This window comes from Nylanderia fulva, unplaced genomic scaffold, assembly GCF_048542155.1.
Source record: "Nylanderia fulva isolate GAGA-0341 unplaced genomic scaffold, ASM4854215v1 Scaffold25, whole genome shotgun sequence".
NCBI lineage: Eukaryota > Metazoa > Arthropoda > Insecta > Hymenoptera > Formicidae > Nylanderia > Nylanderia fulva.
Genome location: NW_028190314.1, coordinates 1,938,772 through 1,965,821, shown reverse-complemented (window position 1 = coordinate 1,965,821; position 27,050 = coordinate 1,938,772). Strand labels below are relative to the sequence as shown.

General features: G+C 33.8%; 1 protein-coding gene and 1 long non-coding RNA gene across 2 annotated transcripts in view; one reads left to right on the top strand and one right to left on the bottom strand.

The window, feature by feature from the left end:
- Nucleotides 1-27,050, bottom strand: part of LOC146722971 (uncharacterized) — a 52,422-nt gene that overhangs the window by 10,965 nt on the left and 14,407 nt on the right. The window contains exon 2 of the mRNA XM_085483375.1: nt 355-457. Coding sequence (XP_085339501.1) covers nt 355-444 — 90 coding nt within the window. The 5' untranslated portion in view covers nt 445-457. The remainder of the gene's footprint in view (nt 1-354; nt 458-27,050) is intronic.
- On the top strand, nt 5,672-9,014 carry LOC114940710 (uncharacterized). Its single transcript, XR_003821520.2, has 2 exons — nt 5,672-5,803; nt 8,605-9,014. It is a non-coding gene; the product is annotated as an uncharacterized LOC114940710 (long non-coding RNA).

Below are 27,050 nucleotides of genomic sequence, written 5' to 3'. Positions count from 1 at the left end.
TAAGTTTATATTCTTGCATGTTACGAATATCTAATTAAAGAATATTTCTTTAGAGAATTTTTCTCTTAAATTAAGAGAACCCTTTTGACAGATGTGTGCAGATTTTTTGTATAAATAAATCATAAAATAAACATAAAATATTTAAATGACATTTTTATTCATAACAGATCGCTGCCATGCAATTCTTTAACTGTAAAACGTAAGGTGTTTCCAAATTTATGGAGGGTACTGCAGATCTTGAAAGTCGCGTTAATGACCGTCGTATATAAAAATTAATTTCGTCACACAAGTTTATCCTAATCTTTCGCATCTTTCGTATCGACCAAATGAGTTAACTGTTCGTGTGAATTTTACCTCCAATTGAACTCCGAAGAGATCTCTCGATCTTCCGGGTCTGGGAGGGTTCAGTTCTTGCATCTCGGCTTCTCGTTCCACCAGTCCCATTTCCTCGAGTTACCTGCACACACAGCAAGAGATGGAGTTAAATTGCATTATAGCTTTGAGTGGAATTATTATTTTTTTTTCTCTGCTAATATCGAAGGCTAATATATTCTTAAATAAGTACGGTTGAAGGATATTAACGTGTGAGTCATACACACTGTTTGAATAATCAGAATTGTTTCGCAATCATAGCGTATAATATCGAAAGTGTAAAAGAACCTTCCATTAATTAGTAACGCTTTTTCTTTCGATGAAAATAATAATTATGACATATGAATTATTAATCGCGATGCCAACATTAGAAGCAAAGCATTTAACAATGTTACAGCGAAATGAGTCTAACACAAATGTATGCTGTTTCCTTTCTCTCTCCGTGATATATTAAATCCGTTTCTAGTTCTGTTCACGAACCGGAGTATCATAAAGTAATAAGTATCATAAAATATACAAATGATATATATTAAGAGAAACGAAATCAGAAGTTTCATTAGCGAAACTAGTGTTTCTAACAAAAACGAAGTAAGCTTGATATATATATATATATATATATATATATATATATGTGTGAAGCCTGCAGAGAAATATGAATTATTCAATGGAGAAAAACTAACTGTTCTAAATGTCTGCAAGCACGTTGCGAACACAAATCTAGCTTTTACGGAAAGATACTTAAGATAATTAAAACCATCGAGAACGATCACCATCCTCTTCCCCTACCCCTAATTCTTGATGCATTAAAGCACGGTATATATAGTAAAGCAGTTCGTGTACCAAAAAACTTTGCTCGTAAATATTCGTGAAACACATTCATAGACAATTAAAAGTCCTATCGAATAACGAAGAGAAAAAGATAGATACATAAATATTTCTTGTTCATTAAATTAAAAAATATAATGTAATTAAAAATAAGACAGTGCTAATTCTAGATCAAACACATAGTATATATTTTACAAGATTCATTATCAAATTTATTATTATTCTTATTAACCCCATTGTATATAATATTAATTTAATCGATTGTAGTATAAGATTAAATTAATTAGCACACTCGCAAAGTTCGGTCTCGCGAACACTCGACTGAAAAAAAAAAAGGTTACACACACTTCCTCTAATTTCGCACACACGTAGCACTTTCGCGTAAAAACGCCATTACCACGTTGGCATTTAAAACAATTACGACGCGCGGTCATTACCACGCGGCGCCGGAAAATGCCGCGACGTCGCATCGTCGTCGGAGCGTGCGAATCGCGGAGCATTATCGGATCCGTGATCCGAGGGAAGAGAGAGGAGAGAAACAATAAGAGCCCCGAGAGACGCGAGCGAGGTTGCTGCGACTCGGGACGCGAGAAGAACACAGGCTGCATCTCGGACATGATACCATGATACTAAACTTTCCCAAAGGCATGAATCATTCCGCTAAGAGCGGGTTCGCCGCGCCGTATAAATACAGTTTAGAACGATAAACGCACCATTAGGGACCGTCCTTAAATTACGTAAGGTTTTTGGGGAGAGAGAAGGGGGTTGAAATAGTTCTTACGTAAGATTTTTGAAAATTTTTCTCTGATTGAATAATAATAAATCTAATAAACTTTTTTTTTTTTTGCCAAAAAGTTGTCATTTTTATTTATTGATCATATACAGTTTAGAACGATAAACGCACCATTAGGGACCGTTCTTAAATTACGTAAGGTTTTTGGGGAGAGAGAAGGGGGTTGAAATAGTTCTTACGTAAGATTTTTGAAAATTTTCCTCTGATTGAATAATAATAAATCTAATAAACATTTTTTTTTTTTGCCAAAAAGTTGTCATTTTTATTTATTGATCATATACAGTTTAGAACGATAAACGCACCATTAGGGACCGTTCTTAAATTACGTAAGGTTTTTGGGGAGAGAGAAGAGGGTTGAAATAGTTCTTACGTAAGATTTTTGAAAATTTTTCTCTGATTGAATAATAATAAATCTAATAAACTTTTTTTTTGCCAAAAAGTTGTCATTTTTATTTATTGATCATATACAGTTTAGAACGATAAACGCACCATTAGGGACCGTTCTTAAATTACGTAAGGTTTTTGGGGAGAGAGAAGAGGGTTGAAATAGTTCTTACGTAAGATTTTTGAAAATTTTTCTCTGATTGAATAATAATAAATCTAATAAACTTTTTTTTTGCCAAAAAGTTGTCATTTTTATTTATTGATCATATACAGTTTAGAACGATAAACGCACCATTAGGGACCGTCCTTAAATTACGTAAGGTTTTTGGGGAGAGAGAAGGGGGTTGAAATAGTTCTTACGTAAGATTTTTGAAAATTTTTCTCTGATTAAATAATAATAAATCTAATAAACTTTTTTTTTGCCAAAAAGTTGTCATTTTTATTTATTGATCATATACAGTTTAGAACGATAAACGCACCATTAGGGACCGTCCTTAAATTACGTAAGGTTTTTGGGGAGAGAGAAGAGGGTTGAAATAGTTCTTACGTAAGATTTTTGAAAATTTTCCTCTGATTAAATAATAATAAATCTAATAAACATTTTTTTTTGCCAAAAAGTTGTCATTTTCATTTATTGATCAGTTGTCTTTATCAATTAATTTTAACTATTTCATAAAAATAATAAAATTATAACTTTATATTTTTATTTTTCATTTTTTAAAGACTTATTTTGAATCCCTTTCTAAAAAAAATCTATTATCGCAAATATTATTGCTACTTTTCCACGATACTGATTGGATGTCTCGATTGTGTTATATTAATAACATCAAGCAACTGTCATGTGAAAGTTAACAGAGTTTGACAGTTGTAAAATAAAAAATAAAAATAATATCAATAACACGCGCGAAGCGCGCGCTTGTGTTATCTAGTAAAGTTAAAATATCCAAGAAACTTTATTAATAAAATCATAAAATACAGGAAAGAGGTCACGGAAAATGTCTTACATCAGGAGACGTTCAAAAATCGTAAAAAAAAACCTTACGTAATTTAGGGGTAGCCCTTTACACAAATCGCGCGATATTTCGCTGCTCGCGCGTCTTCTTTCTCCTCATCTAAAGAGACGGATCGATGCACGTCCTCGGGGAAGAAGAGGGAAGGAGAGGATGCAACGAGATCGACTAGTCGGCAGGATGCACCGCAACAATGCGTCTGGGTTTACACGCGCAAACAATGGCCGATACGCAATGCGTACGCGCCCTTGTACCGTTATCTCGTTCACCGCGAAATTATCCGCTAATTATTTGCAATTAATCGTAAAGCTCCGGAATGCCCCGACGTGTTCCAAAACATTTTTTCCATTCGCGCGGCGGCGATAATCCATCGTGTTACAACATCGGTTGTTAACGTTGTAACGAGCGGCGTCGTTGTAATTGCGCCGGACGTAATTGCTTCCCCCCGTGTGCATATAATTTGTAATTGCATTATTATTATTATCATTACTCTTTTCTTTTTTTCTGTTTTGTTCTCCGAGCGTTTTAATGCGCCACGCAATTAGGCGCATAATTAGTCGTTAGCGACTACTAAGCTATATATTCCCATTTCCGCGTCTTGTCCTAATAGCGAATCAGTCATGTTACCTTGCAAGTGTACGATTTATTTTCTCACCGTAATTCGATTACACATCTTGCATATACATAACTGGAAATTCATCTTGTTGCCTTTGTATTTTCTTCCTTTAATTAAAGCGTCCTCGGTAAAATCAATTGTCAGAGTTGTTCAAAAATATCCCGATCTGTTTCTTTCAGATCAGATTTATTTAAATAACGTGCATGTTTTTATTTATTTATACAAAAAAAAATCGTTTGAATTAGTTTTTTATTAATGTTTAAGGTTCATGACTGTAATTTTATAAGTGATAAAAATTTTTTTAATTTTAAACAAGACTTGGAGATATAAGAATATTCGCCAATTTGCTGACAGCGAGAAGATTCCCCAAAGACGACTTTCACAGTCCATATATTTTAACTAAAAAATTTTATCGTATTTATAAATATTTAATAATAAATGCCTAAAAGTATTAGAATGATCCGCTATGCAATTTTTATAAAAAAAATTCTCAAGGAAACCTTATTTTTAGCTTTCTGATGAAGTAGGCGCCCCCATTAATTCAAGACAACTTTCACAGTCCATATATTTTAACTAAAAAATTTTTTCGTATTCATAAATATTTAATAATAAATGCCTAAAAGTATTAGAATAATCCGCTGTGCAGTTTTTATAAAAAAAAATTCTCAAAGAAACCTTATTTTTAGCTTTCTGGTGAAGTAGGCGCCCCCTTAATTCAAGACAACTTTCACAGTCCATATATTTTAACTAAAAAATTTTTTCGTATTCATAAATATTTAATAATAAATGCCTAAAAGTATTAGAATGATCCGCTGTGCAGTTTTTATAAAAAAAAATTCTCAAAGAAACCTTATTCTTAGCTTTCTGATGAAGTAGGCGCCCCCATTAATTCAAGACAACTTTCACAGTCCATATATTTTAACTAAAAAATTTTTTCGTATTCATAAATATTTAATAATAAATGCCTAAAAATATTAGAATGATCCGCTGTGCAGTTTTTATAAAAAAAAATTCTCAAAGAAACCTTATTTTTAGCTTTCTGATGAAGTAGGCGCCCCCTTAATTCAAAACAACTTTCACAGTCCATATATTTTAACTAAAAAATTTTTTCGTACTCATAAATATTTAATAATAAATGCCTAAAAGTATTAGAATAATTCGCTGTGCAGTTTTTATAAAAAAAAATTCTCAAAGAAACCTTATTTTTAGCTTTCTGACGAAGTAGGCGCCCCTTAATTAGATAAGTGAAATTTCGACAGATAAAATAAGATGGATTAGTTGATTAGCAACAACGGAACAAGCTGTAAAACGACGTATGGAGGCTTTCCCGTGGCAAAGGTGCTCCCGGCCACACGCGTGAAGCGGAAGCATGCAGAGAACGACGACGAGGAGGAGGCGAGTCAGCCCTAACGGGATCGCGATACGGATCATTAGCGTTGTTTAATCTACGAGCGAGCATTCTAACGCGATCGCGAAGAGAAGGGAGAGACTGGCAATCTCGTACGCTGCCTGTTGTTGTATCAAATCAGCCGCGTCACGGGAAGAAATCCTCCTTCTTCGATTTCCGCGCCGGCGGCCGAGACGTCTCCCGAGTCATCGTTACGGACGTTATGTAATTTCCGTTGCTGTAAAGTCCAAGTTTTACGAGAACTGCGACGCGACTCGCGTGTCGTGCCTGTACGAAGTCGCGTCTTCTTGTCTTGTGCTCGCTCGATTTCAAACGTTTCGTTTCAAAGGGAGAACCAACAATTGTAATATAAGTGATATAAAACTATGAAGTCACCGGATGATAATTAAAAAATGGTAATAATTCAATCGACCAATTCTGGCAAATAATTAAATTTATTGAATTTTCACAACGTTTCGGCCGTGGGTTTCGGCCCTTATCAAGTGCTATAATATAATATTAATTATTAGAAAAATAAATATAAAAATAATAAAATATATAAAAATATTCACACGTTAATACGCAACATACCTATCGTTCTTAAATCAAAGTAAATCACAACTTTTTTTGAAAAAACAAAAATTCGATCTTAAAATATGACATCATATAATTATAATATAAATTTCGACGAGCCAGAAAGAGTCGGACGCGGATGATAGCGCGTCGGTTTCAAGGAGAATTCATTTTTCATTTCGCGTGCGCAAACATTTTTCTCGGTTCGAGTGACCAATAAAAACAATATCAAGTAATTAAATTAAATCTCACAATTCGAGATTTTTATTTTAATAAACTCCCCTGTTTTCGATATTTCACATAGACAGCCTTAATAAAATTCTCAACAATTAACGAAAAAAAAACAAAAAAAACAAACATTGGAAACACGTATAATGCATCCTCCCTTGATACTTAACTCAAGTGTTTAATCTAATTGCTTGATAACGATAGTTAGACGGATCTTGCGAATCGATAGGAGAAATGTTTTTGCAAGAATAATGATAATTAAAGTTCTTCGCCGTTGAGCTGGTGTCACGCAGCGTTCCCCAGGGTAAACAACGGCATCGAATGCCACCCCTTTGACATTGTCGTATCCCGATGCGAGTGCATCGTCTACCGGACGACGATGGACAAATAATAAGCAGTAATAACAACGTATATGGTGGGACGTTAAACGTGCCGGCACATTATGACCCTGTGTGTGTGTGTGTGTATGTGTGTGTGTGCGTGTGTCGTCTAATCGTTACCGACGATCTTGACGAGCCATATCGTTGCGTTGCAACTATAACCATCCCCCTTTTGCACTCACCCTTGGCCGCATGTAAAACGTCGCGTAATCGCGCTAGATCGGCATTAGCTTTCGTTTCATGCAAACCTTGATGCGTGTGAGTGTACGAGCAAAAAAATATACGGATTAAAAACAGAAATTAATCTTACAACAAGAGTTGCAAGTTCCTAATCTCTACATAAAAAAAAAACAAAAATATATGGAATTATAATTTTTTAATAATATGATAAAATATTAAAATTTCTTCTTATGAATTAAATTCCAATAAGAAAGTGTATTTTACTAATTTTGTAAATCTAATAAATTTTCTTAACATAAAAAAGACAGGAATATATGGAATTATAATTTTTTAATAATATGTGATAAAATATTAAAATTTCTTCTTATGAATTAAATTCCAATAAGAAAGTGTATTTTACTAATTTTGTAAATCTAATAAATTTTCTTAACATAAAAAAGACAGGAATATATGGAATTATAATTTTTTAATAATATGATAAAATATTAAAATTTCTTCTTATACATTAAATTCCAATAAGAAAGTGTATTTTACTAATTTTGTAAATCTAATAAATTTTCTTAACATAAAAAAAGACAGGAATATATGGAATTATAATTTTTTAATAATATGATAAAATATTCAAATTTCTTCTTATGAATTAAATTCCAATAAGAAAGTGTATTTTACTAATTTTGTAAATCTAATAAATTTTCTTAACATAAAAAAAGACAGGAATATATGGAATTATAATTTTTTAATAATATGATAAAATATTCAAATTTTTTCTTATAAATTAAATTCCAATAAGAAAGTGTATTTTACTAATTTTGTAAATCTAATAAATTTTCTTAACATAAAAAAAGACAGGAATATATGGAATTATAATTTTTTAATAATATGATAAAATATTAAAATTTCTTCTTATAAATTAAATTCCAATAAGAAAGTGTATTTTACTAATTTTGTAAATCTAATAAATTTTCTTAACATAAAAAAAGACAGGAATATATAAAATTATAATTTTTTAATAATATGATAAAATATTCAAATTTCTTCTTATAAATTAAATTCCAATAAGAAAGTGTATTTTACTAATTTTGTAAATCTAATAAATTTTCTTAACATAAAAAAAGACAGGAATATATGGAATTATAATTTTTTAATAATATGATAAAATATTCAAATTTCTTCTTATAAATTAAATTCCAATAAGAAAGTGTATTTTACTAATTTTGTAAATCTAATAAATTTTCTTAACATAAAAAAAGACAGGAATATATGGAATTATAATTTTTTAATAATATGATAAAATATTCAAATTTCTTCTTATAAATTAAATTTCAATAAGAAAGTGTATTTTACTAATTTTGTAAATCTAATAAATTTTCTTATTCGATTTCCCAACATATTCATCTCTCACAGCCGACGAGCTCGTGACGCTTCGCGATGCACACATACATAACATCGCGGGTACAGGCTTATCGCAGCGCGGAAGTTTATCACGCAGCCAGATATATATATGCATGCATTCCTAGAAAATGCAGAAAGATTAGTGGTAACAGACAGGAATATTTTCTTGCAATTGCCCGGGCCCTGCGTGCCCGTCCGCGAAGTCGGGCTTCCAAGAACGCGCAAACGCGATCCGTTAGCACGCGAGGCGGTTGATTTTGTTAAAGGAGACCATGCAAATGTACGGTTCGCAATTTATTTCTCGCATTTATCTGCAAAACGGAAGTAAAGCCCAGTCGCCGTCCACTCTGGTCCGCCGGATAAGAGAAGGATCACACGGGGTCACTTGGCTTTCAAAGCGGTCTTTTCCGGTTCGATCGATCGATTATCTTGTCAAAAAAAATTGACACTTTTTTTCTTTCCAGAAACGAAAAGAACGGAGGAACTAGAAAGAGAGATAGAGGCCAATGTCGCCGCTCTGAGAATAACGACATTAACATTACCGGTAGTTCCAAGTAGGTCGCAACAGTCGAGATAAACGAGCGATCGAGACCAATGACCACTCCTTGACCTAGACGTCTCGGCATTAACCTGGTCCGACCTACTCTTCATCCTGATTTTGTTCGGAGCAAGCAATGTCACGAGGACGCGTGATCGTAAAAGTTGCGGCCTACCGAAGACATCGGTATATTATTGTATTAATACTTTATCAATACCGCAGGGAACGGATGTATGTTGCAACTTGACGTATGTATTTGCAATGAGATACCCTATATCACGCAATTATGCATTTCGATGACAAAGTGAGGTAAATAAATATCCCTTTTAGATTTTACATCCCTTCTACGTTTAATTCCGTCAATATATGATATCCAATAAATATATAATATGCATCTGAATACAAGGTCATTCATTAAATGTATTATTTCTATATTACATATCTGTCATCAGATATTTAGTAATGCTTGTTTTAGATGTGTGAACTGGAGATGCATGTAGGAATAATTTTATGCAATTTGACGTATGTATTTGCAATGAGATACCCTATATCACGCAATTATGCATTTCGATGACAAAGTGAAGTAAATAAATATCCCTTTTAGATTTTACATCCCTTCTACGTTTAATTCCATCAATATATGATATCCAATAAATATGCATCTAAATACAAGGTCATTCATTAAATGTATTATTTCTATATTATATATCTGTCATCAGATATTTAGTAATGCTTGTTTTAGATGTGTGAACTGGAGATGAATGTAGGAATAATTTTATGCAATTCTTATATACATATAATAGCATTGTTATTGAATCATCCATAAATCCTTGGCTCTTTTTCGTGAGATATATTGTTATATAATTATTATAGTACAGATATTCGTAAAAAAGTTATTCGCATCCTACGTACATATATCTACAAGTGCTTCATTTTCTACTACTTCACAAAAAGCAAGAGAGAAAGAGAAAGCAAAAGTGTTGAGGTATGGCACTAAATAAACATTACTCAATGACAAATATTTGTACATGAGAGTCTTGTATCTTTGTATTCGGATTAAACAACGAGAGGAAGAGATCAAAAATATGTAAAGAATGAGGCAAGCACTATCGGATCCTGACATCGATAATGAGAAGAGATTTCTGCAAAATTATTTTTATATAAAATTATTTATAATTAATATTTTTGTTTTGTACTTAGCTTTTACTCCAGGATCAATGACAAATTTTTTTTTAATTTGCAGGGAGGGGGTTTAACCCCAAACCCCCCTCCCCTACCTCCCCTAGGATCTGCTAGTGAAGTCAAGTATTCTCTATATACATACCGAGATTTAAGAGAAAGTTTCGTAAGAATTTAAACCAACTCATGCGAAAAGTAGAATAAAAGACTTAAAATTTAAATTTATTCAAGATATGCGGCAACGTTATATAAATTCTATATGAGGTTCGAAAAATGACGTACTTTCTTCTTTATACATATGAAGAGAGGCACAAGTAGAGCGAAAAATGAGAGAAGAATAACGGAAACGCGGCATAGAAAAATTAATATTAAAATTTGTACTATATACAATAATATGACCGTTTCAGATGACATCTCGTTTCATGCTGGTCGTAGTATCTTTCGTCATTTAAATGCCAACGAACCTTTATAGCAACCATGAACAGCCCCTATCAAATAGGGTAGCAAAAGGGTAACCGTTGATAATTTGTGAAAATGCTAACGATGCATATAGAGATGCTCGCTCAGGCTAAAAATGGGTGTCATTTACAAAAAATGTAATTGTCTATTTTTTCTGTGTCACATTAAATAATTTTTTTCCACTTTATTTATTTTTTTCAATTATTTTATATATATGTATATATTTTATATATACGTATATATATTTTTTACATAATTTTAAATTGCTTTAACTCTAGCAAGAAGTCGTACAATTTGATAAACTCAGGTATTATTGTGACCTTTATTCCTACGAAAACAATATCCAATCAAACGGTTTCATCGAAGAAAAATCTTTCCAATATTTTCCGACTATTCCAGTCCGTAATAACGTGAGCAACAAGTAAGAGACAGGAAAGACGAAATCTGCAAGCGCCATCGCGTCGTGTCGTAAAGTTCCGTCTCGTAATAAGCGAGCGATAAGTCTTTGTCCTTCTATATATCTTACTTTTTCCACTTTGGTGTCTGCGCGTCTCTTCAATCGTATAAGGTCCACGTACGTGTACATGTACATATATACACGTGTGCGAACAAAGTAAACCAGCTTTATATGCATTTACACGGGACACGGTATCGACACCTCGTAAACCAGGAGGAAGTCGTACCTTACAGACACACACACACACACACACACACACACACACACACACACACACACACACACACATACGCCTTAATAAAACGAGCATATTTTGTCGCTGTCATCGCTCGCCTGTCGTACGGACATGCAGAAATATATCGATCGGCAGTATTTCTCGCAGGAGCGAGAAGTTTGTGGCGCGAAAACATCCTTAGAAATGGAATAATATTCGTTATAGACACTCGGCGAGAATTGATACGATAATGATATTTGTACTACTTTACACTACACGGCAATGCGCACTCGTAATATTGTGACGATGGCTAACAATAATATTCCAATACTAACAAATAAAATTCGATGCATATAATTGCTTCGAGAAATTATTTTCAGATGTCTATCACGAACTGAATTATAAACCTTCTCTACGTTGATTAATTATCTATTTTTTTATTAGATAAAAGAGAGAGAGAGAGATGCATATATCTAATCTAAGAGAGAGTTTTTGCAAATAAAAAAATAGAGAGCGATCACTGATTATAATTTAAAAAGAAAACACACATATATAAAAGCATATAATATTAACACCTCGTAAACTAGAATGTCTCATTGTCGCGTGCACTGCAATAAAACTATTGCAGATGCTTTGCTATCGTGTGTCTTTTCCAAGTCCTTGACGAAAAATACTTGGAGAACGCCTAACAAACGACACGTAAGCGTTTAAATAACACCTTTATCGTCCTCACGTGCGCCGAAAATGAAAAATCGTGTGTTTATTAGCAGCAAGTGGTCTCTCTTCAACAACGAGCGCGAAAGGATCAAAAAACCGTGAGAGCGTCGGGAATAAGAGAGATAGAAAATAAGAAAGGTCGATGATCTCCTTGAAGAAGTCCTCGCGACCTTGTCCGAATAAATATCGATTCACGTCAAAGGTTGATTACAATATCAATATCGGTTGGAATGATTGCTTGAATAGATTCTACAAAATTGTCTAAAGGACCAAATTAATAATTAAAAAGTAAATATGATTATGTTCCATTATTTCAAACTAATTAATAAATTTCATTAATTTAATGATAATTAATTGAATGGCTTGGCACAATAATACATATATTATAAATATATTACAATATACATAAACTAAGACAAACAAAAAAAACATTAATTATTAACAAAATACATCCTTCTGAAATCTGTAAATTTTTAAGATACTTTTTTAGTTATTTTTTTCATTTTTTTTTTTTTTTTCAACAGCTGACGACCAAGAAAGGAAAGGATCTGAAGATCGTTCGCGTCACAGAATTATACGCGCTGACGGTGGATTTAATTAGGATTAATAATCTTCACGCAAATGTGAATTTTCCTAGGTCCCATCTTCCCATTGATACTTTCTCCATCTCGCTAATCTTTGACGGCTAAGCACGTCTGTCAAGTTTCACCGCGCAATATTCATCTTCTTACACCTTCGTCGCCCTACCGTGAAGTTCGCCAAGTCTGCACGGTGAACGTGGCGCAAAGCGTAGGAAGGAAGTTTTCTATCGATCCATGCCGGTGTTTTGAGGTCAGGGCGCTGCGCCAGCACTGCGGCTAGCTGCTACCAAAACCAAAGCCTCGTCGACGACGTCCACGTCTTCTAGAGACTCGGCGATTCGATCTCGACGCACGATCGAATCTGGAGCTTTAGTATTCGGCATATTTAATAGGGACCAGTACCAAAATCAACGACCGTCGAATGATCTATATATTGGAAGGGCAATTGTTTACTAAAGCAAAATGCACATACTCGTTGTTCACCATTATGACTTAGCCGAAGAAATCGTAAAAAGATTATAAGCACCAAAAATAAAAATCTTGGCTAGAAAAGAAAGGAAGATTTTTTAACAAATCTTTTCTTCACTTCTGTACATATATATGTTTAAAAAAAAAAGAGTTCTCATTTTAATATCTTTTAAATCGTACTAATATACAATCACTCCAAGAAAAAGTGGTACACTTAAAATTTGGCAAAAAATCACAAATTTCAAATGACGATAACTTCGTAAATAATAAAGATAGAAAGGTTTCTAAAAAATAAAAATAAAGTTTGGAATCTCTACTTTAAAACTCTATGCATTTTAATGTTGGGAGATAAATTTATTAAAAATGGCGGATGACAAAACGAGAGCATGCAAAATTGAAAAATAATGGTCCGAGTTTGCCAAAGCACATGGCGTGAGTCAAATGTCGCAACTCAATGGAATAAAAAGCATATGATAGTACAGAGTCTCCTCTTTAAAATGCTTTTTTACTCATCTCGATACGATAATTTTTTGCCAAGATATTCGCATTTAAGTAAAAAGACTACGTTTTACTTTAAATGCGAATAACTCTGCGAAAAATCATCGTATCGAGATGAATGAAAAAGCATTTTAAAGAGGAGACTCTGTACTATCATATGTACTATCATACATTTTTATTCCATTGAGTTGCGACATTTGATATCACGCCATGTGTCTTGGCAAACTCGGACCATTATTTTTCGATTTTACATGTTCTCATTTTGTCATTCGCCATTTTTAATAAATTTATCTCGCAACATTGAAATAAATAAATTCTTAGAAATTCGAAGCTTTAATTTTATTTTTAGAAACCTTCTATCTTTATTATTTACAAAGTTATTGTCAGTTGAAATTTGGTTTTTTCCAAGTGTATCGCTTTTTTGGAGTAAGAGTATCATACATATTCATAGAAAATTGAATGTATTTTTTTTATATAATATTATTGATTGTATGCTTTTTAAAACATATTTTCTTTAACTTAATATTTTCTTGATATAATATGAATATATGTATGGAATAATTTTGGAAGTGACGGTTATCGTACCCACCATTGAATTAAACCGCAAGAGCCTTTTGAAAGCGCGAGGATCACGACATTGTATCGCGTGACTTTTAAAATACACTGCTTCAAAAAAATCGTCGATCGGTCAGGCATAATTTCACAGGTGTCCCTCGTCGACCGCATTGCAGATGAAGCTTTCTTTCATCGTTTGCAAGAACAGCAGATTTATGCTCTTTTTGCCAAAGTACAATTGCATATAAATTATCTTTAGAAGGGGGAAAGTTATTTTTTGACATTTATATATATCCGCCTGATTGAAATGCTAATTTTATGGCCGCAAAAGAATAACACACAAACTAATTCTTTTCACGAACAATAGAAAACGTACTTTTATAAATATTTTAAAATAGGAGAGTAAAAATATTCTGTCAATAATAATTTAAATAAATTTTTAAACTTAGATATTTATGATGACAAGTATATTTTCAATGATACAATACATATATCTTACATATTTGCAAACGTTAAAGAAAAAAATACAAAGTTGAATATTTGATTTATTGATTTATTCGCAATAGCTGACTTATTAACATACTTATCGAATGCACGTAATCAATATGCTAAGATAAAGGATGATTTATTGCGTGACAATCTTAAACTTCTAAAAACAACTTCACATGCAAGTTTTATACCTGCTCTTATTATTTTCTGCTACTTGACCGCGTTGCAAATGAGCAAATTCAATCTCCTACAATTTCTTTTCCCGGAAATATAATAAAAAGCGTAACCGCGATAATTTCGTTTCATAAAAAAAGCAAAAAGTAACGCATTTCGACCGATTCAATGAAGATATGGTTACATCGATAAATTGAAAAATATCCGCATTCCAACAAAATTGCGACCATAGCATTAAACAAGACTTCTTTGCGATAGTTCACGATAATTAGTAATTGCAAACAAAATTAATAGTTCCGGGATATTATGAGGCACGAGTTGCAATTTACTGGTGCTGCTCTGGTAGTCGCAATAAAGGGATACTTCGTTGAAGAACTCGTGAAACTGATTCACAATAAATTCACGGCTATTTAAAGAGAAGGGTAATTATAGTGATAATTATAAAATAACAGATCGCAATCTTGTGATGCAATAAATGCATATTTTTTCATTAAAAGAGAAAAGAAATTTATATATATATATATATATTTATATAATAACTTTGCTCATATATCGTTGAAGAACTGAAACAATAATTCTGAATGAAAGGGCTTTCGCGCTGGTTATTGCTATCTGTCTCCCCTTTAGTAAATGAGCGTCGCGTATCGATTTCTTCGTCATTAGGCCTGTTTCCTTGCTGGTAGAAATGCATCCATAAGTCAACAAGAAGATCATTCGATCTCGTGCAAACATTTTTAATTTCGCTAGAACAATATGGTGGAAAATTCGTTGAGGAATAAAGTTAATTATTATATGGCAGTTAATTTCACCCTCTGGTCGACTTCATCCCCTCTTTTGCACTTCTCGCTATCTATTCTTTCCACGTATAATGTAACGGCGCAGCAATGCATAATAATTAAAACCTGCGCTATCTCATATCGCGTGCATCATATCATTTCTTTCAGTGTTCGGAAAAAAGATAAAATCTGGAAGATAGTTCTCGAATTAATGTAAGACTTTTTCTTTTATTTTGGCTACAGGAATAGTAACAAGATATACGAGCATTATCTTTATATTACTATTATTATTTTTTAAATATTTTATTTCACGTTGCACTACTTATGTTCTCATTATCTTGAAATTTGAAATTTTACGCAATTAAGAAATCAATCAATATTCTTCAAATTCTTAAAATTAAGACTTTTTCTTTTATTTCGGCCACCGGAAAAGTAACAAGATATACTATAATTTATCCCAAAGCATTATCTTTATATTATTATTATTTTTTAAATGTTTTATTTTACGTTGCACTACTTATGTTCTCATTACCTTAAAATTTTACGTAATTAAGAAATCAATCAATTCTTAAAATTTCTAAAATTAATTCAAACCACATAATATTTCTACATTATCTTTCTGTCAAGTTTCTGAAGAAAAAATTATAAATAAGTTTATTAAATATATATGCAGATGCTTTACACACCACATACACACCCAGAGCAAGCAGTTCAATGAAAGATATAAATAGTCAAACATTTTGTATATTTCCTTGTTAGTTTTGCTAGGGTTAATGGGGCATCTTACTCGTTGGAAGTGCAATTTTTCCAATTTAATGGACGTTTCACCAGCATCGAGTAGAAAGATAGCCCTCTTAATATCTATCTTACGAGAAACCCCGTCTCGGCACGGCTTGGCGTTTATAGCCGATCGGACGGTAGATGGTTCACGTACGTAGATCAGGTCGGACGTGCGCTCTGTTCGACGCAAATGTCCACGTGTAGTGCTTACATAGAAATAATTACGTGGGACATACGTGGACATGAATGACCGAGCGACATATGGCGCTTATGCACACATGGTGTACATATTTTCACCTCTCTCTCCGTCCTTACTTTCTTTGCGACCGAAATGATCAAGCCTCCCCTCGTTTTCACTTCCTCAACGTATAACGTTCACGATCAGAGAACTGAAATATTGAAAATGAACGCAAGAAACAAACTGAAAATCGCCAAGTACTATAAAAAAATACAAGATTATTTTTTTTTTAATTTTGTTACACACATTTTTACCTTTTTAATATCGATTTATAAATACTGATGAAAAATACGATAGGTATAATGATGATAACATTGTCGTCGTATTACGATAAGTACTGTACGTTCACGATCAGAGAACTGAAATATTGAAAATGAACGCAAGAAACAAACTGAAAATCGCCAAGTGCTATAAAAAAATACAAGATTATTCTTTTTTTAATTTTGTTACACACATTTTTACCTTTTTAATATCGATTTATAAATACTGATGAAAAATACGATAGGTATAATGATGATAACATTGTCGTCGTATTACGATAAGTACTGTACGTTCACGATCAGAGAACTGAAATATTGAAAATGAACGCAAGAAACAAACTGAAAATCGCCAAGTACTATAAAAAAATACAAGATTATTTTTTTTTTAATTTTGTTACACACATTTTTACCTTTTTAATATCGATTTATAAATACTGATAAAAATTACGATAATGATGATAATATTGTCGTCGTATTACGATAAATACTGTCGAGATTTTGCAACGATTTGAGCGAAATGCATTCGCGAACGCAGCTTTGAAACAATTTTCTTGGGATGTGAGATACGAAGAAGTCATCGATAAAAGTCGAATTGCTCGGATCCGCTCGGCTCGTCGTCGGAAAAGCACCGGCACGCTTAATAATATTCTCGTGACCCGAGACTGGTTAGTCGGGAACCTCCGGTGTGTTTATCGATCCGTGAACCGAGTCACGCCAACCAACCCTCCGCCTCAAAGATTCGAGCAACGCTAATTCAAATCTCTTTCCCTTTCAGGGAGATCGAGCATCCGGTCGTATTCTTTCCCAGTATTTCCCAGTATTAAAGGAATAAAAGGAAAATCGTCGAGCGTACGCTTGAATTTTCCGACAGTACCGAGAAACATCTTCCAACAAGTCGGATAACAATACGAGATCTACAGGAACCGGATTATTGTCATGAACCTTTTCCGATGACTATGTCAAACGCGCGTCAGCCCTTTTAATTCACAAAAAGGGACACCCCACGGTGCCTCCTCACGCGCCGCCGCAGAGGTGGGTCACGCAAAGAATGGGCGGAGATTCCAAAAATAGGACCATTACCGATAAGACCTAACCGAGGCGCGCCGCCGTAGGTAGGTATATATTGCGCGAGCTGGCCGGTGATGGCAGGTGATAAAGCGAGGGAAATGGGGTGAGTTAAGGGTGAAGGTAGGACGAGAAGGTGATGATGGCGTTGGCGAAGTCGGCGGAGTCGACGAAGGTGGTTGTTCGCCAACGACGAGGCCTCATGACACTCTCGTAGGAAAGAAGGAGGTTGGTGGAGTGAATGAAATAAAAGGGTAAGGTTATTCCTGCTCCGATATATTGCGTCCTGTCCGCACCTCGGCTCTTCCTGTTTGAGAGACTTAATTGGATAAGCGACCGGACGATTTCGCGTTAAGCTTTATTATCGCTCAAATAACATTGACTTAATTAAGTCTACGCGTGTGTTTCATTTATTTTTATCGAGCAATCCTAGTGGTCAAATTTTATAGAACGCTGATCAGATAAATAACACATAACTATTATGTATAAAGTTCTATGCTATCGGAAAAATATCGTTGAAAATTTCAATGACTTTGACTTTTTTTCAAGGACAAAGCAAGAAGCTAGTATTATAAGAAACGGCCAAAACATAAAAATTTCTCGTGGTCGTTCAAGGATACGGAAAGAGTACAGGGGAGGAAAAAGGCGCAGGAAAGGCTTGAGTGGCGTTCTACGACAGAATCGCGTGACTACTCACGGATCAATAGTTTACTCGTATACGTAGGAGCAGAAGTTAGCTTCTACCGCGGCTGGTTTAGGCGGTGGTTTCCACCGAGAAGCCGGGAATAAAAAGAAAGTGTCGAGCAGATTCTTAGGAAACTTCGTGTCTAAAGTTCCGTCTCGATTATTTTGATTATAGTCCACAGTATGTTAATAATAATCGTGATTCAACTCTGGTTACAAGATAAGCTTTAAGATTTGAGTTGCGATCCCCTTTCTAGATCCTGCCTATAATATCAAGGACTTGAAGTCAGAAAAATGTCTAACATACGCGCACACTATTCTGAAAAAATTTAATTTTAGAAAAGCTTGTCGATATTATGCAATTTATCGCTATAAATCATGATATTCATCGACAATTTTTTAATAATTCAAGCACAATAGAAGCGAGCAAAGACCTCCAATTAAAAATAAATGTAGCTTCTTACAAAATTAAAGATGTGAAGCACTTCATATAATAAGTACACGCATACAGAACATAAAATTGATGAAATCAATCGAGATCAAAGATTATACACATTTTATCGCAACAAATCTATTGGAACTCTGTTAGAGCCATAAAGAAAAAATGAACTAGGCAGTAGAGCTTAGTTCCCAGGAATGTTTGAACTGCGCGTTGTAGGTAGACATCTGTATATATTAAATGGATCGATTCATTGTCCCAGCGCCTGTGTTAATTTTCATAGTAAGGGAAGAGAACTGTGTGACAATAATATGCGACAGGTATTCTTCTTCAAGCAATGTCCGGCGCCACTACGACTTACCACCCCTTTACCGTCAACTTGTCCTAGATCACAAATTAACGTTGACCGGGGGAAAGTAACGTAGTTCTGTCCCGTTAGTTTACTTGTACATGTGAGTAGCCGATTCTACGTCATCGAGTATCTAATAATATAACATTATAAGGCAACCCACTTTTTATGTAAATGTCATAATTTATTATTCTCTATTTTTTTGTTATTTATATGAATATCAAATATGTATATATGTGCATGGTATATATAAAATTCTGAAATTGTGTATTGTGCGTATAATTTTATAGTAAAAAAACATTCTAATTGACAAAGACATGCTCTAATTATTTTTCTGAGATTAAAATTGGATATCCTACGTTTATTAATTATATGAACGTAAGCGTATAAAAAATATAGGTACATAAATAATTTACCTATATAATCTCTCGTTTTTTCTCGAAATATTATTTATACATTTTCTTGTTGAAAGCTATTTAATAGAAGACAAATACTCATTCATTGAGAAATATAAAATCTGATACGAATAACATTGTCTATATAATAATTGTATTTTTCGATCTTTACATATATATATGGAATATCAAATCAAAATCACTGTCACAATCGAGAAGAGGGTGAAAAGGGGTCTTTTTCTTCGTTTGTCGAAGTGCGTTACGATAATATAAAATAAGCATTATTACATCGGATACGACGTAACGCATAGGTGATATACGTGCGCAACGAAGAGAGAAAGACAGGCGTAATAACACGGCCTATCCATCGGCAGTACATAATAGCAGGCTGTATCGATCGAATAAAATGTTCCTGGAAACACGACAAGCTCGAAGCTCTTTTACTCATCCGTTTATATGTAGCGTGAGCTTGCAAGCTTTCCGACACTTCGGTCTTATCCTTCTCCTTTTCGCCGACTATCTAAAGATTTCGCAATATGCCGTGTTCACGTCACGTATCGTGACGCTAATGTAAATTATATTCTCGTAATTAATTTGAAGGCTCGTTTCACCGTGTTAATTATAACGCTCGACGAAATGTATTTAATATAATAGGCAAGGCGATATTCTCTGTCTCTGTACTGAATTCGTCAAAATGACTTTTCCTCGGAAGAAATTTTATCAGATCTTTTAATAATTTATATGCACGTACTCTGCCGTGTTAATTAATTTTTTTTAATTATACATATAAAGTAGTAAATTTTGTTATTTGTGACATTTATGAAATAAGGATACTTTTATTATTATGAATCATTATATATACTCGATCGTCCCGTTAAAATCAAGAAAGATTGCTGAAAATAGCGTTTTTTCTCGAAATATTATTTATACATTTTCTTGTTGAAAGCTATTTAATAGAAGACAAATACTCATTCATTGAGAAATATGAAATCTGATACGAATAACATTGTCGATATAATAATTGTATTTTTCGATCTTTACATATATATGGAATATCAAATCAAAATCGAAATTTTATCAGATCTTTTAATAATTTATACGCACGTACTTTGCCGTGTTAATTAATTTTTTTAATTATACATATAAAGTAGTAAATTTTGTTATTTGTGACATTTATGAAATAAGGATACTTTTATTATTATGAATCATTATATATACTCGATGGTCCCGTTAAAATCAAGGAAGATTGCTGAAAATAGCGTTTTTTCTCGAAATATTATTTATACATTTTCTTGTTGAAAGCTATTTAATAGAAGACAAATACTCATTCATTGAGAAATATGAAATCTGATACGAATAACATTGTCGATATAATAATTGTATTTTTCGATCTTTACATATATATGGAATATCAAATCAAAATCAAAATTTTATCAGATCTTTTAATAATTTATACGCACGTACTCTGCCGTGTTAATTAATTTTTTTTAATTATATATATAAAGTAGTAAATTTTGTTATTTGTGACATTTATGAAATAAGGATACTTTTATTATTATGAATCATTATATATACTCGATCCCGTTAAAATCAAGGAAGATTGCTGAAAATAGCGTTCGGTCGTCACCCGGTTTGATTAACTCCGCCATTGATTTCCGTTGTATCAAGCATAAATAAATTGCCGTGCTCTTTCTCACTCTATCTCTCTCTCTGCGCCTTGTATCGAATATCCGTCGTGCGAGCGCGTATATGTACGGGGCTGTGTATACATATTACCATCCAGATTACGCTTGTGTGCGCAAATGATTGATGGACTTTTTCGTGACGTTTTCTTGGCAAAAGCATATCGATTCGTAGGCCGATCCCTTGCGCGCCGCTATCCTCATGCATTTATTCGCGTGTATTAAGACGGCCGTGTATGCGTGAAAATAAGCCCATTTATAACCAAATATTAATCGCGTGATGTGTGTTTTATTTCTGGCTATTAATCATTTTCCGCATACAAATAAGCGAAATAAAACGTAAGCATTGCCTTTACACGCGCCATATTGTATGTATACGTTATAATACTGGTTAGAATATTTATGCTGTAAATATAAATAAAATATTTTTCACAATCTGTAAATAAAGTTTCTCCCAAATATCGTAATATGTACTATGCTATTAATGCTGTAAATGTCATAAATTTACACATTTTTTACATATTTTTTTTCTTTACATTCAAAACAAACTATTTCGAATAAATATCTCGGCTTATTCAATATATAAATTATCTTTGTAGATTTTATTTCAAATATTAGTTTTTTCAGTGAAAACTTTAATCAATTTAACTGGATCGAAGATCAAGAGAATAATAAACGAGAATAAATAAGATAATTCTCTTACGGGCTAAACTATCTCACATGGCTGATTCAATAACTTACAAATCGTTTTATTCGATTAAGTTTGCTTTACAGAATCATGTTTCAATTCGAGATTACACTTAAATCAATATTCTTTTAAAATTTAACAAAAGTTTTTTTTTCGGCAATTTAATCTCGTTATTAAATATCTCTCTTTAAAAAATAAATTTCATATATATAAATTCTGTTAAATTAGATAAAGAAAAAAATAAGTTTTTTTCTATTTCTCTGATTTATTCGCATTTTTCGGATTCTAGTATTCGCAGTCAAAAAATAACGATGCCTAGCGTATCTAATGTGACATTGTGCATATAGAAAAAAGTAACAGAATACAATTTTCCTCTCCCTCTTTCATGATTCTCCCGTATTATCCGATATTAGTTCTAACCACAGCTTTGAGAACGCATACATATATGCATACAACTCAACATGGGACAGCGAAATAATAATTTATCAAAGTGTATGCACACACAAGGAGCGCGCGCGCGGTTTAATGCGAATAAAACAAGAAGAGAAAGGAACAGAATTGCGCGATAGGATAAGAGAAGGGACGAGATGTGGAAGAGAACACGAGACGGAGAAGGAGAAACCGGAAGCACGGCCGCGTGCGCGCTTACTTCATTCAGATCTCGCCCTCTGTCAGAGAGTTCTTCCTTCTCGAATCACCTTTATTTTTTTTTTTTTTAATTTTACAGTAGTTTCTATTCGACGATTTCTGCTTTGCAACCTCGCGCAACTTTTCTCCGTACATTTTCATCATCATCGTTATCACCCTTTATTTTCTTCTTTCTCTAGCATCCCTCGAGTACCACTCTCTCTCTCTCTCTCTCTCTTCCGTCATTCGGCCGAACAATGGAATGGCGATATCGTAATGCACGCCAGAGGGTGATTAATAATTCCGCGGGCGGGTTAGCGACTACGTCGAGCACGACATCCGAAACATTTCCTGCGACTTTTACTGGCGCTTGACGATTACGCTCGTCGAACCGCACGTAATACGTTTGCCGTTGCTGCTGCTCCTTCGTGCAATTCCCCGAGTTCTTTCGTGATTCGAGCCGGGGCGAATCGGTCAGAGACATGCATCTTTTAATTCGCGATCGATCGTGGGATTTGCGCTCGCCTTACTCGCAAACAAAAACCGCACATACATCTTTGTCAGTCATCAGTTTTCAGAGTGAAATTCAATTTGGGGAAAGAATGATGTTCAATTTCGTCCTTTCTATTTCAATTCTTCTTCCTCTTTTTTGCCTTTTACACCGAAAACAAATTATCGAATTTAAACGAATAAGTATTTAAACTAATAATATTGATTCGACGTGAAAAATATTTATCTGAGATAAAAAAATTCTTCTCGAAACAAATAAATATTTAATCAACAATTAAAAGGCAATAAAAGCTAATTAAATTCGATCAATTAGTAATTTATTTGTGAAAGAAAGTATAACATATGAAATGACAGACAAAAATTAAAATAAATTCGTTCGAACGTTTCGGTTGTCTTTTCCAACCTTCTTCAGCGTATACAATTAAAAATAGAGGTTAATAAAATTTTACAATAAATTACTTATAAATGTCATTATACTAAAAATATACAGAGTCAAGATATTTTATTTTTAATTAAGCGAAAGCATGAGCATATAAACTAAATATTTATTTAATATATAAATAAAATAAATATTTATTTGTTTCAAATAAATGGTTTATTAGGCAGTATTGCAATAAATATTGATTAACTTAGTCCCTGTTTCAGGATACAACCTGCGAATTTCCGAAAACTGATTACATGACGTTTGATTGTAAGCTGCGCTTTAATATTTTTTTGACATTACAAAGCAAGAACGCGCACTTGGTTATCGAGCAGCTGGTGTTTTACGATCTGTTAGCTGCACTTGGCAACAACATCAACATCGTCATTAAATTCGATGTTTACTATCTAACGTTACCCGAGCAATTAGCGGTATGTATAATTATAATAATTATGTTTAATTGCAATTGAGGTATGTGGGTTTTCTAAATGAATATATATATATATATATATATATATTCTTTCGCGATCACGCCTCGGACAAGCGGAATCGTAAATTTACGGTTGGAATACAACCGGGCGGAAGCCGGCGCAAGCATCAGGTGCGAATGGACCCACCTGCTCTACGGCAAGTTGACCTCTCGTTTTACCATCCATCCCGTTCTTCGCGCCCTAACCGTAGAAAAGTAAATACAGTCATTCGACACTGTGCATTTACGACAAATAATATTCGAATATATATATATATATATATATATATATATATATATATATTCGAATATTATTTGTCTTCAATTTAATAGAATTATTTCCAATTACTTACTTTATACCCCTTATTACATATATATATATATATATATATATATATATATATATATATACAATATATATATATATATATATATATATATATATATATATATACGTAATAAAGGGTATAAAGTAAATAATTGGAAATAATTGTTAAATCCGCTCTGAATTGCTGAACGTGCAATCGTTTGGGTTGCTATCGACGATAAAAAGATACGTCATGTCGGGCTAATCGAACTTTCTCGTACGGTCTGAAGCACTTTGATATATAAATTTACGTGCGATAAATTACAGCGCATTTTAGAAAAGGCTCTCTCGATGTCGCATTACTTTCCGTAATATTTTATTATATTATTCTGCTTTCTTGACTTTCTAGTAATCTGGAAACACACTGGTATATATTTCCGGAGATGGACGGAATATAGGAATCATCGTCATCGAGTTATATAAATGGAGAAATACATATATATATATATATGCCTACAATGATTAAATTGGACATATTGCGGGTATTAAATTCGCATTCAAATCGATACTATCATACAGATCTCATCAGCCAACATCGATATTAACGTCAATCAACATTAATCTTCGCAACGCTCTAATCTTCCATTGTCATCTACACATATTATAACATCGTTACTATAAACATGCAAACGCGCTATAGTTTGAACGAATTAAAATCGAAACACAAATGAGCAAGACACGATGTTAAAAATACAATACTTGCACAGATTGAAACCATTTATTTTTTTTTCTATATTCTATACCGTAAAAAAACAAAGCGGGACGCGTTAGCCGAACTAAAACACGATAACGCCTTCGGCATTCACAGTCAATTGGCAGGAAAAAAGGCATAAATAAATAACAATACCACAATAGCTTCGGGCAGATATATCGAACTATGGAAGCAAAGAGGAAACGAGAAGGTTGCGGAGCTGCAAGACTGTGCATTTGCACTTCTATAAGCGTCTATAACTTTACATTTCCACATCATTGATAATAGTAAATAGTAATAAACTTAAAAAATACATTCCCAATTTATTCTACGTATAATTTGAATTTACTATAATAAATATTAAAATCGTACAATTGTCTCTCGGGGAGCCTCAAAGTTAATTTCTGACTACGTGACTGCAGTAACGATTAACACGAATCTTTGAATAGGCATTGTTCCATTACACCCCCGCCATTCGTCTGTATCTCTCACTCGCTGTCATTTTTCTCTCTATGCCCGTCGATTCAAATTACCTCCGTAGTAACACCGATTCTACCTGCTGACGTCATTTCCCATTTCCGGATGCCGCCTATCCGAGGTCGTTTAGCATTAATGCGATCACTTTGTAGCCAATAAAATCGATCGCTGTCAAATGCTAACGCATTCTATTCTTTTGTATTCTTATTCTTTATATATTATAGCACATGAAATTATATATTCTAAATATAATTAATCAAACAAGGTATATTTAAGTAATTAAAAATAGCACATATATTTAGTATTAAAAATAGCATAGTATATTTAATTAATTAAGAGTTATATATATATATATATATATATGTGTATGTGTGTGTGTGTGTGTGTATGAATGAGATAAGATTTAAAAAATTAAATAGTTGCTTTTCGTTAATAATTTATGACCTTCCTCAACACCTAAAAGTTTGCTCCATACAACTTATGTGTCATCATCTTCCTCAAGCCCCGAAGAAATCCAGAATATTAATATACATAGAATACCCTAAGTCTTCCTACCACGATTTTTCAAATGAATATCTGTATTAATAAAAAAAAAATCAATAAATACGGTTTTCGCGAATTCTCCGAGTCTCTCGACTCGGAGCGAGCGAATCGATGGCTCTAGGAATCGCATGAGAATTATCCCGGAAAAGCGGCGACCGCGGCCTTTCCTACGCGATTAATCGCCGCTTTTCTTACCTGAGGTAACGCCACGACAATCTGATCTCGCGTGTGCACGCACGCACGCACGCATGCGGATGCAGGTGTATAACGCGCGATAGTGTTGGTAGAATAGGTGCACATATATGCACGAACGGACTACCGTGATCCATAATGACGGCCGGGTGGTGGTGGTGGTTGGGTCTTGTGTACACGTGGGGCTGGCATGGCAACGGGGTCGATAAATACCCCGGCACGGCACCGACTTCCGATTTCATCGTCGGCGCTGCCCGGCTCGTCGTAACGCCGGCATTCCACCCGCGTGCCCTGTAATTCGGTCCCTAACTTGGCATTAACACCCCAAGTTTCTTCGCAACACTCCCCTCCCCTCCTTTCACCCTCTTCCTGCACCCGTTCGCGTTATTTCGAAACCATGGCGATCCCCGTAGCCGGTTATCCAACCACCTCGCTCGAGGGCGCGAGTTTGCGCGATCTTCTTCTTGGTCTAACAACCAGCTCCTACGCTACTCGGAAGTGATGGATCGATTGTCATCGAGGACTCCTTACGAGGAAATCTCGCGTAATACACCGTATCCCTGTATTGCATTCCATCGCTATGACTTTTTGGCGAACGAAACGCCTTTATCTACCCTTCGCTTAGGGAAACCTATTATCGATCATATATTGCAAAAAAATTGATCAACAAATTTAAATACTGGCTAATTTGCATATTGTTTGAAATATCATCGTGATTCGACGCAAGAAATACGTTTCGCAGCCCTGAAAAAAACTACGTCATGATACCTGTGAACCTATGACCTATGACGTGTGCAATTTTTGCCGGATCAATATACCGCTAAAAGTTAAAATACGTTTTAATTTTTTTTTTTTTTTTTTTTTTTTGCTGACGCGAGTTTTTCGTCCAACAAGTATATCGCTCAGATCTCTCTTTACTTTATTTATC